The sequence below is a fragment of the Anarrhichthys ocellatus genome, unplaced genomic scaffold (assembly GCF_004355925.1).
Source record: "Anarrhichthys ocellatus isolate YVR2014 unplaced genomic scaffold, GSC_Weel_1.0 scaffold46, whole genome shotgun sequence".
In the NCBI taxonomy this organism is placed as follows: domain Eukaryota; kingdom Metazoa; phylum Chordata; class Actinopteri; order Perciformes; family Anarhichadidae; genus Anarrhichthys; species Anarrhichthys ocellatus.
In genome coordinates, this window is record NW_022280076.1 from 677,160 (window position 1) to 689,864 (window position 12,705).

General features: G+C 39.6%; 1 protein-coding gene across 1 annotated transcript in view; it reads left to right on the plus strand.

Annotated features, from left to right (window-relative positions):
• Positions 1 to 990: 990 nt before the first annotated feature.
• gabra6b (gamma-aminobutyric acid type A receptor subunit alpha6b) overlaps positions 991 to 12,705 on the plus strand; it is a 35,989-nt gene continuing 24,274 nt past the window's right edge. Inside the window, exons 1-8 of the mRNA XM_031869082.1 lie at positions 991 to 1,454; positions 1,604 to 1,728; positions 2,118 to 2,185; positions 3,264 to 3,484; positions 4,029 to 4,111; positions 4,729 to 4,872; positions 5,190 to 5,342; positions 9,759 to 10,036. Of these exons, the coding sequence (XP_031724942.1) occupies positions 1,366 to 1,454; positions 1,604 to 1,728; positions 2,118 to 2,185; positions 3,264 to 3,484; positions 4,029 to 4,111; positions 4,729 to 4,872; positions 5,190 to 5,342; positions 9,759 to 10,036 (1,161 nt within the window). The 5' untranslated portion in view covers positions 991 to 1,365. The remainder of the gene's footprint in view (positions 1,455 to 1,603; positions 1,729 to 2,117; positions 2,186 to 3,263; positions 3,485 to 4,028; positions 4,112 to 4,728; positions 4,873 to 5,189; positions 5,343 to 9,758; positions 10,037 to 12,705) is intronic.

Here is a 12,705-nt window from a genome sequence, read left to right on the forward strand (position 1 = left end):
TTTCCACTTATGCAGTTACGTCTAATCTTTGAAAGGTCTGACTTTGGATGCACTTCATCTGAAAGTAATCCATTGTTTTCTGCATATGATTGAAATCATATTTTGAGATCATTATCTAACTTTTGTTTTGAGTACAAAGAGACCAGAGTTGAAGGATTATGTTGCATAATCTGTCTCCACATTTGAATGCTGTCAGAAGAATATCCTATATTTTTCTCTCACATGAATTATTGATAACTATGATACCACTTATAATATAAAAGTAATGCTGTGCGGAAACAATGTATTCTTGTCAGTTGATCAACAGGGACACACTATAATGAAGATCTTTGCTGAAGATATTTGATCAGCAAACATGAGTTTGATTTTTATTTTTTATTTTCTTATTTCCATTTTTTCAGTTTTAGGGTCAGGGTATGTTAAGGTTAGTAATTTTCAGTGCAAGTGTTACAATTAACACATAAGTCACCAATGGTAGTGCTGTCAAAAAGATTCCTCCCAAACGCTTCCTGGTTCACTAACCTTTGAATCTTATCATCATTGCCACCCTTATCATAATCAGCTGATGGTTGTGCACATTGCCAGCGGTGCCACGGAAAGATCAACTTTACTGAGCAACAGGGAAAATGATGCAATTTCTTGAATTGTGTTTTGGCAACAGATATAAACTGATGCCAGCGGTGTAGGAATAGCTGACTTTGTGTGGTTTCCCCTCGCTCTCGGTCTATGGATAGTGTGAGTTTGAAGTTGCACTAAATGTATCTACCACCTACTCCACTCAACCACCCAACCACTATATGAATCACAGTTCATCATGCTTTATCTCGAGTAGCAATTTTCTGTCTTCCTATGGCCAAGCCTTGTGGTTTCACACACACACACACACACACACACACATACACACGCACACACAGAAGGCGGTCGCAAAAATGATGTAATATAAAGATGATACTGCACTCAAAAGGTCACTGGTATACTGTACGTTGGTATGATAGTATTTGTGCACTGCTCCCTCCAGTCTCTTTTTTTTCGCCCTCGCTTCTCCTCAACCTCCTTAATTAAATAGGCACAATAACCGTCATCAGCTCCATCAAACAGATACATGTTGTAAATGTACAAGTTGCTCTTGAGACCGGAGTGTGTCTTGTAAAGTGCCTTGTTCGGTTAATGCTAATGCCCCCCTCGTCCTTCCTCTTCACTCTCTTAAAAAAACTCTTCAGGTTTTTCCAACTGAGCGATTCTGAGGCGGGCGCAACCGCACTAGAGAGAAAGTCAGTTCGTGCTGGACTGGCGCGATATCCTCGCGTGGTTCGCAACTAAAAGAAGACCCGACCCGCATTTAATCATGTTTTTAAATGATGGAATATGCTGATTTTAAAAGTTGACCAGGGATTTCTAGTTGTGGGGTGTTTGCGAGGCATGGCTTTCCTTTTAACTTGCTTATTTCTGTCTTGGTGAGTATGACAACTCTTTTCTCGGCATGTTCTCCGACTTTTACGCACGGGAACCAAAGACCGTGCATTTATGTCCATTTGAGAAACTGTATTTTCAGCAGTTTAATTATTTGTTGGAATGAGATTTCATTCGTGCATATCTACTTTAGTTACAGTGTGAGCACTGTTTGGGGAAATCAGCCCGGTGGCACCAATATCTATTTGGATAACATCACGCGCATATTGGATAGATTACTGGATGGCTATGACAACAGGCTGCGACCTGGATTTGGAGGTATGTTAATGACCGTGACATATTTTACGATATTGCCTGATACATTATTGGATCAATGTGTCTTTTCTCAGGAGATAAAGTTTTACTCCAGCAGCTGTGTGTGTGCCCTGATTTTCATCCAGCATGTATGCTGTAAAGGTTCAATATTATTTATGTTCTTTTATATGCTTATGACAACATTACAGCTAACAACTGGAAACTCAGTTTGAGAATCAGTTCAAATTAATTTCATGTTCATTTTTGATTTTCACTGGATATTTTTTTTCCATAGACTATATATTAAACAGCTTTATTCCTAACTGCTTTATATGTTGAAAGAAATAGTCAAATGTCTACCAAAGTTCTTGTTTTTGTCTATATCAAAGCAACTACTTATCCTCCTGCTGTAGGTCCAGTTACAGAGGTCAAAACTGACATCTTTGTCACCAGCTTTGGACCTGTTTCAGATGTTGAGATGGTACGTAAACCATGCTGACCCCTGAGACACTGATACAGGATGCACAGGATCATTCACTGGCTGCCATACGCATGCATGCATGTGTTTCATCACTCGTTAACAAAGTCAGTGTAAATATGTGAATAGAAAAGAGAATATGTACGGTTTTCCCGGTAACTCTGTGCATACAGCATCAAGTCACGGCTCTCCCAGCCTTCATTATTCCAGCATTTGGGCAGGACGTCATTAGTGCAGCTTAGCATTTTAATCTGGTTGACAATCCCCCTGTCAGGGAGGGAGAGAGAGATGTGACTGATGTTGGGACGGGATAGGTTTTCACTGTGTGTCATGGGATAGGCTGAGTGCTGTAGGTCTGTAGTACTCTGTTCAGGCTTTAGCTTTCACTGCATCTAAAGCCCACTTGAACTGCCATGTGATAGGCTAGTGATAGAGATGCATGTAAAAGGCTCGTCAGGGCAGCATGGCCATCTATTTGATCTAAAAACATCCTAGACTTTTTGCCGGCTGTAGATATATTAAACTGTATTCATGTTCAATGATTGTATCATCAATCAATCAACAAATTTACTTGATTTTCATTAATGGCAGTCCGTAGAGAATATGATAAAAACATACATGTTGCAAATTATGTTTTAGCGTCTTGGTATCTTTATTTGCATTAAAGGAATTTAATGTGTTTGATGAAGAAAAATCATCTATTTTGAGAAGATGGCAGTATGTCTGTGTCCCACACTTGTTAGCATCTAAAAATCCCATATGAACTCCCTTAAAAGAAACAGCAATTGATTAATGTCTTGATTGTAAAATATTTTAATAAGCACAAATCTACGTTTTCAATTTCAATAGTACTGGCAGCAATAGTAATCCATAAATGGAAAGAAAAAAATATAAAAACAAAGGACTATATTGCCATCCAGCAGATCCAACAAAAAACATGGCTCACAAACCCATCTGCCATTCTCTCCGGGGGTAGTGGAGACAGTAGTGGCAGGAGCAGAAGCAACACCAGCAGTGGGATTGGTAGTAGTCACTGTGGTAGTAAATAAATCCTTTAACCCACACTCTAACCTCCATCCAGGAATACACCATGGATGTCTTCTTCCGTCAGACATGGATCGACGAGCGGCTGAAATTCGAGGGCCCTATCGAGATCCTGCGGCTCAACAACCTGATGGTCAGCAAGATCTGGACGCCGGACACCTTTTTCCGGAATGGCAAGAGGTCGATCTCTCACAACATGACCACCCCCAACAAGCTGTTCCGCATCATGCAGAACGGAACTATCCTCTACACCATGAGGTAACAGTGCTGGACGGTGAGCTCCAAACCCAGCCAAGACCGGAATAGAGTATTAGCCTGGAAAGCAAATCAAACAAACAAGCATCCAAGAATATGCACAGACATGAAAAGAAACGAGGAGTGCCATTCCAAAAAAAAGAGAAATGCGCCATCTGATATTGAAAACAGGCCTGGAATGCGATTCAAACAAACATGACTCCAGCTTTGTTCCAATGTAGCATGAAAAAAAAAAAAAATCCCTTTAAATTATCGATGGCACAAAAACAGATTCAAAAAAATAATTTGATTATTTTAAGTGGATCAACTTTACTGAATAAATTCAAGATCTTTATTTAATCCGCAATGTGTTGTTATTTGCCTTTGCAGGAGGTTCAGTTAAATTATTCCCTCTTCTATATACATTTTTAATTCATTTATGTTTTCTTTTAGTCAGCCATTGTACTGTATGGCACCACAATCACTGGTTTCAGTATAGTTGCTTAGCAGGCAACAGTGTATCAAATATATATCACACACTGCTTTCAACTCTTCTCTATTCTGACAGATTAACTATAAATGCAGAGTGTCCCATGCGTCTGATGAACTTCCCGATGGATGGCCATGCCTGCCCGCTCAAGTTTGGGAGTTGTGAGTTTGTTTTTGTTCAGCCTCACTGGTCTGATGGATGGTGTCACTCTCAAATGATCACTCTGTCACCGAGTAACTGACCGTCTGAAAGCGTAAAGTCAAAGATTTCAGTTTGAAATGTCTCAGACACGAGGCTACCTTTGGGGAACTGTACGAATACAACTATTTCAGGATTCGATAAAAAGTGTGTAGAAGACCAGGCCCGCAAAATGTTTATGAAATGAAAATCTAAAAGTTATCTTATCATTTTGTATCAGCAATAACATCAGCCATTTACCCATGTAGCCTTGAATGATGTTTTTGGATAATGTTTCAGTTGATTGCTCTGCCATTTCGTATGCATGTTATTTTTTCAGGGTTACTTGTTTGCATGCTTATTCATTTATTATATTAATTTATTTTCTATTTAATCTATTTGCTATTAATATTTGATTTTTTATTTTGGAGAACGTAGATAATCAGGTCCGCTTTTAAAGCCAGAAACCAAACGTATTTGTCCCTTTTGTCTGTTATCCTCTCATAGTCTCACAGTTTTGTTTTAAATTATTTTAAAAAAGGAAAAAATGGAAAAAAAAAAAGATATTAGTTTTTTCAAAGTTGTCATCCATCCCGTCCAGATGCTTACCCCATCAGCGAGATCGTGTACACTTGGAAGAAAGGTCCTCTGTCTTCTGTGGAGGTGCCACAGGAATCATCCAGTTTGCTGCAGTACGACCTCATCGGTCAGACGGTGTCAAGCGAGAGGCTAAAGTCCAACACGGGTGAGGAGGCATTCTTGGAGATCTGCTCAGAAATGTGCTTTGCAATATGCAGTATGTGTTTTATATTTATGTATAACCCTTCAGGTCAACATTTCACAGCCCTGTGTTCTTTTATGTGACATGTGTTTTATGAGGATTCTCTGGGGTGAGATAGTATCCTGTAATATACATTATTAAAGCTTTTATTTTAAACCAACATGTATTCAAAAAAGATACAGTTATGTCCATCAAAACATTTAAACCACTAATTGTGTGTCTATGAATTGCTGATTTGCCACCAATAGAAATACAAATGTCTTTGGTGTTACCTCTTTCAGGTGAATATGTCATCATGACTGTCCACTTCCATCTGCAAAGGAAAATGGGCTTCTTCCTGATTCAGACATATATTCCCTGTATTATGACCGTCATCCTGGCCCAAGTCTCCTTCTGGATTAATAAAGAATCAGTTCCAGCGAGGACGGTGTTTGGTAAGATTTCTTTGAATTTCTTCAAATGCTGTAAAAAATTCCAGTTAAAATTTTAAACCGATTTTAAAGGGAAATCAGTGTAGACTTAAATGACAATGTAAGAAGAACACATGCTGCACATTGCTGTCCTGCTGGGATGGAACTTTCTCATTTTAGCAGCCAGGATTGTAATACAATAATTTGCAAATAATGGAGTTTTTTTTTTTTCATAGCCATCTCAGTTGTTATTTTACTAAAGAGGAGTATGATGTTTTAATAAATGTAAATCCCGTCAGTTCACTGAGTAGAACAGAAATTTCTAAAGCTGTGCCTCTGATGGATCATCCAGCATGAAGTTCTTGTATTTCTGATGAGTCAGATGAGGTTTGTGCAAGAGTTTATATCAAGTTTTTATTTTCACTCAGTTATCACCTTGAAAAAACTTTATTGTTTTCAAGTATCCAAAACTCAAATGAATATGTATCAACTCACCACCCACTGCTCGACCCCAGTGTGAGTCTAGCTCTGCAAGCTTTAAGCAAGCACACCTATCGCTATCTACTGCGCTCTGATTGGGTAGAACTGCACGGAGTGGTCCTCGAAATACAACCTTCGGCGAGAGAACAAAGACAAACACAGTCATCAGAGTATGTTTTAACCTTTCTTCATTATCTCTCATCCTCTGTCACTGTGGTGGAGCTGAATTAATTGGGAATAAATGTCCTTTTTGAAATTGGTCATGCAAGGGCAATGAGAGTGAGGATGTTTACTTGGCCCTCTTCCGAGCACTCACAGGTTCCGCTTGGTCACATTACATTACGCTACAGTTGCCACCAAGCTCTAGCCTCGGGAGCAGAGAGGGTGAGAGACACTGACGAGAGACGGAGAAAATGAGACTAAGGGGAGTGAGAGACAAAAAGACAGAGACAAAGCAAGAGGAAAAACATGGGGAAAATGTGTGAAATGCCTCTCCTTTTATCATTATTTTTCCCCTTTCGTTAATTTTCGACAAGCTGCACCTGAGCGGAGTAACATTGCTGGCCCTTGGAGATTATGGTTCTGTAGTCTGTCCTTGTTTTGGTAAGCGAGCCAGCGCTTCGACAACCCTGCACGCTTCTTTAGAGATTAGATCCCAATCATTGGTGTTACCATGAAGGTTGAGGCCCCGTGTTGAAAGCACATCTGTGGCAACCTATCAACTGCTCTCGTCCTGCTGTTTTCGTTTCACTCAGTATTGGGTATGGGATGAAAAAAACTTGCTGTTGTTGAAAAGGAGCTTTGGGGCGAACCAAGGGCGCGCTGGGTATTTTAGAAGAGGTTGTATAGCAAAAATCAAATACAGCATATTGGATATTTTGCTAGCAAGGCCAAACTTTATCTTCTAACTCCGATAAAGTACGTTGCTTGAATTTAAGCACCTTCCTTATGAGGTCTGAAAGTAGTAATTTTCTTTTGTACAGAGGACAGCAATCGAATCACCAACAAAAAGCCATTATCTGATTAGGTTTTATTAATGCACTCGATGTGACATGGAGCATTGGAAATGAGTCAAAGGAGAAGACAAATTGTTGTATGGATGTGCTCCACTCTGACAGAACATTAAGTCATCGTATGTTGTGCTCTGGATTGTCAACAACCTCTCGAAGAGCTGAAAGTCCCTTGAGCTCAAGTCTCACAGACTTAATTGAGTGTGGCCTAATTTGTACCTTGCTTTTTTCATGTAAAAGCACATAAATGCCCCAAGCATTTCATTTCTAGCCTGTCTTTATCCTTCATCCCCCTCCCTCCTACATTCTTTCTCTTGCCTCTCCCTCCTACCCTGACAGGCTTTCTTCCCATGTCCCTCCTCCCCTTCGCAATCATTTAACTTGTGCTTGAGCTTGAGACAGTCAGCGTTGGCTGGCTATCGGAGGGGGTTGTATTTGAGAGCTGTTAGCTTTCACTGCTCAAGTGTTGTGTCGAACATGCTTTTGATACATTAAGGGGTGCATTAAATCCCCCATAAATTCCTACGCTGCAAATTCAATTTACACAACTACAGTGCACATTTGCTGAAAGCATGGGCCGCAGTACTCAATGGCCCCTTTTCCCTGCTTGGTTTAGCTTGATGAAAGTGAATTAGAAATGTACTTTGTTAATGGGCCATTAGAAAAGTTGTTCAATGTCGGGATCTCTATCTGACTTAATAAGGTTAGAATCTGGGCAAGACAGGTAAAATCCCTTTCTAGTGATTAAGAGCCATTTTTCCAGAGGCAAAATTGCACTTGATATCTATTTTGTTGGTGTGTTTTGATAGTTTTATGCTTCAGAAATGCACCTGCCATGGACCGTTTGTGTTCATTTCAAACTGTCATGTATCAAGGGGAATTCATGAATGGCCTGCAGTCTCAAATCTATACAGTGTTTTTCCTAATTGTATATACTGTGAGGGTGTGCTCAAAAGGATCTTTGCACTCTGTGCTTCAATCTGGAGCCATGGCCAGTAGAACTTTTTAGAAGAACTTTTGACAGCTGCTAAATATATCAAAAACAATGTTGCTTATCACTCAATTGATACAAACAGTTTTTTTTTTGTTTTCCACACATCCGTATTTCAGTCAGTTTATCCTTCCCTATCTGACCCGTAGCTTCTATTGTGAAGTACTTATTAGCAGATAAACAAATATTAGCAAATGCTTTGTGGCTTGGGTCTGGGTCATCTTTCTGCTTGGCTTTCTCGAGAATGTTTACAGATGTTTGGTTTAATATTGTCGCGCCAGTGCAGGGGCACGGGTTCGTCTGCTTATGGACGGATTAGCTTCCGATGAAGTGACTTTTTGGCAAAGCTTGCAGGGCAGAAATGCCACATGGCCTGCCATTCTAGTTATATGCCATCAAACAGAGTTGCTGCCATGTGTCAAAGATAATCCTTGGGAAAATCAATTGTGTACTCAATTATTTTTTTGTTTAATTAAATTACATTTACTGCCTACCTCGTTGTACTATTAACAGCTTGGGTGTTACACATGCTGCGTTACTTTATATGTATTAATATGTTTTTTTTAGACCAGAAACAATATTTTTTATTTTGACATCCTCCTCTCAAATTCATAAGTGATTAATAAACTGCATTCCGTTTCAATTAGATTATTTTGTAGTTTGCATGCATCTTTAAAAGTTGAATAAGGATCTGTCTTAATTCTAACACTATTGGAACATTTAAATCAACATAAAGCACTCAATCCAAAACTTCAGTTTGTATGTAATTAGGTAGTGCATGCCAAATTCAGCCCTTTTAGAGAAGGCTATGAGTGGCATCTACACATACGAGTCATAGTTCAATCTCATGCACCTGTGGATCTTGTGCATTTGTATTCACAAACTGAGTCCTCAGAAAATCACTTTATCCTCGTGTTGATAGCTGCCAGACCTGTATGCCAGTGATTAATTATGGTTCATGTTAAGACCTCACTCGGAAGTTCTGCAGCATTTTGGTCTAATAAATGCTGAAACCACAAGGGATTCAACTGCTATCATCTCGGCAATGCTGATGTGATTATAGACACTATTTGCCAGATGGTAAGAGATTTAAAATGGCTTTTTCTAAAGAGATGCTGCAGTTTTGTTTGTCACTTAAATGATGTTCGTGAGCAGACCTGATCTATTGATGTTAAGAAAAGACACGGTAGCTATACTTACCCTTAAGTTGCTTTAAGTTGTTTATAACATTGCATTTGTTTACATTCGTGTATAAGTGTTGATGTGTCTGTCCGAATGAAGCTGATTGCAATGATCTCTCATAATCAAGCTTCTACATTGTTATGCATTGAAAAACAAGCAGCTGTTGACTTATATGATGGTTCCCAGAAACCGTCATACTGACATTCATCATTGTTCTTTAATAATTCCAGAACATTAATATTCACAATACAGGGTGCAGTTTATGTTAAATAATCTCTGTTCGTCCATGTATTAATAGAAAGAGGATTTTGACATTTTTCTGACTGTTAACCACTGAGGACATCTTTCCTGGCCTGTGCAAAACATACAGTATATATGTGCACTCGCACTTCTTAAGCTCACATTACAAGTTTTTGGCAAACAGTGGCTGAGCAAAGTGACTTGTCGTAGTCTTGACTATTTGTGTGCAGATTCAAAAAATCTGATATAATTGTTCATTAGTAAGGTTTTGGTATGGCAGGCATATTTTTGAAACTTGGAGAAAGAACAGCTTTCTCCATCCAAAGCCAAGCTCACTGCCTCCAGGCTCTAGGTCTATATTTATCTGAAAGACATGAGAGTGTTACCGGTCTTATAAAAGTTTCAGCCAACACACTGCCACAGTTTACTACGACAGTAAACACAAGAATAGACGAGCCTTTCAACCCAAGTAGCATAGGACGATAGGATGTAAACAGAACAGTGCACTCATAACTTCTGTCTCCTCCCTCCATCCAGGTATCACCACTGTCTTGACCATGACAACACTCAGTATCAGCGCCCGCCACTCCCTCCCCAAAGTTTCTTACGCCACAGCCATGGATTGGTTCATCGCCGTTTGCTTTGCCTTCGTTTTCTCTGCCCTGATTGAGTTTGCGGCCGTCAACTACTTCTCCACCCTGCAGGCCAACAGGGAGCTGAGGAAAGCAGCAGCCATGAAGGCGGCGGCTCAGGAGGCAGCAGCTGCAGCCGCAGCACCGGCTGCAGCCGCGGGGAACGACGGAGAGGTTTCCTCAGTAAGTCTGCTCCACTGTTTCACACTTGTTGTGTTTACGTGCATTCACAAATCAGCTCTGGCTCAAGTTCAAACCTGTGTGAACTCACTAAACTGTTAACTCAAGGAAGGAAATCAGGTTTTCCGAATATGTTGTTGTCAAAATGCAAATGTTACATATATTCGTGCTCCATTAGGTGTCGAGTGGGATGGAAACACTATACAAATACCAATACCATTACTCTGTTTTCTCTATTTTAAAATCTGCAAACATCACTTCTAGTGTTTCCATTTAATTGTCAAGCAAATCCCAAGCGACCTCTTGAAGTGCCGCCAAAAAGAAATGTGAAATAGGCACATATCCAGCAACTGGTTTGAAGCGAATAAACTAAGCTGCATTGTTTTGTCAGATCGCCTTGGCCGATCCACGGGAGAGACATTTTGTCAGGAATCTGTTTCAATTGGCCAAGTTTTGATTGTTCTTTCATGTCAGCTGATATTGGCCATGTTCCATGCTGTCTGGAGATGAAGACAATATGAATATATTTCTGGTCATGTGAGTTGAATGTTCGCTTCATCAGCTCACATTTATCAAAGGCGATTCTATATTCCATTTAGAGCAACTTTTATCAAATGTTGTCGTGTACATTATGCTACTCCAATGCAATACTTGAATACAATGCTACAATGGAAACAAGGCTACACAGTGTAGAACTAATTTAGATCATTATTCTATGTGTCACTCTTCTTCTCGTCTTATTAATGTAGTTTACATGCAGAGGTAGGATTACTTACTGGAGATTCTGTGATTAATGATGATCAGAGCTGATGCTGCACTCACAGGAAAGGAAGAGGACTTCACTTGGCCTCATTGCATGCCTCTACATCTCTTCATCAAACCACTCCACTGGCTCCACCACACTATCTTTTTTTCTCACAAATCTAAACTGAGCTGCTAAATAACATAACTCTCCGCAGGGCTTTTAACTACATTCGCTAAAAGTTTGTCGTTGAAAAGTCAGTACTCGTTTTCGGAGCCGCTCACCTGTGTTGGACTTTGGACAAGTATTTTGTCCATGTAATGTTTTGGAGCAACTTATCGATATGAAATTAGAAAATGTGCATCAAGTCCAATTTTGGTGGTGTTAGCTGACTGCCAACACTTCTACGTACACGTCAATGATGTACCATTGCTTTTACATTAGGAGTCAGTGAAGCACCTGCAGAAAGGGATGGTTTTAGTATCAGCTGCAGCTTTGAACAATAAAGTTAGTCAATCCTAGCAAATGCCTTTTTTAATGATGCGGATCGGTCATATCGGGCTGATGTAAGCCTTAACTATATTCGTGTACATTTTTGGAAATTGTTGCACTAGCTAAAAGCATGGGTATACAGATCCCACCAACAATATGCTTATAACATATTATTCAGGTTGGAGAAGATGGGCCGTGATATTTGCGGGAATGATTGTCATTTGGGTGCAAGGGGTTAACCCAACAGAGGGAAAATGATGCCAGTATAGCCTGCAGTACTGAAGTCAGATACTATTCTGGATTTATACATGTAATCCTTCTGTCACTATCATCTCTCTATATGTCTGATTTTCATCGTCCCTTTTCATCTTTCTGGGTCTCAGTCTCTTGCTAAACATGTCTCTATTTTTCCTCCTGCCTGTATTGTTCTGTTTGTCTCCCCTTCTGTCTAAATCCATTCTCAGATCTTTGCCTTTTGATAACAATTTCAATGTTCTGATCTTTTTCCAATTCCAATTAGCTTTATTAGTATAACATGTAAACACAGCTGTGTTGCAAAGGCATAATTACAAAATGAAAAGTGGATCGAGAAAAAGCAAGCAATTATAAATATGATACAAACCGCTGAACAGATACCAACAGCGAACATTAAATAAAATGATTAAATACGGTGTGTAAAGGCATACATCCAGTGTGACTGTTCAAATACATTAAAGTCACATGCTCCATATGTGTTCATTTTATACACTATATATACGTACAGTATAGGGTGTTAAAGGCCAGATGTATGTTGACAGGCAACTTATCATCACTCTGTCTTGCCTTGTGGCAGTAGGTACCAAACAAAGCAACAGAAAATTACATTTTGTCTTTTCTTTTCATGATTAAGCAGGGTTTTAAACCCTGGACGACCAAAACTATGATATTTATCTGTGCCAGTGGTTAGAGTTACTTTCCTCTGATGGCTTTCATCATGTCATATAGCAACCTCTTGCAATCTCTGGTTCGTTGCTGTTAAGATTCCACCAGTTGAACATCTTCGTTGAGGGATTGGAGCTGCGTTATTTATTTTATTTTCTTCATTGTGGACTGTACCCTTCTTTAACGTTGCTTCAGTGGTTCTGCGTCCACATAGCACATGTTACTCAAGAGACGTGTATGAAATTGTGTTTGATTCTGACTGATTTAGATGGTTTATTTTATTTTTATATCACTGATGTAGAATTTCTACTTCATGACTTGCTCTCAAGTTCTTTCTTCAAATGTACACTATACTGTAATGTGTACAGTCTCTCTTTCATCCCCTGCCCCATCCCAGACCAAGTCTCACGCTCACCTACATCTAATCCATAGATTCATCCCTCTTTCCTTTCTTCCCCCTCAAACACATGCACACACACACACACACACACACACACACACACACACACACACACAC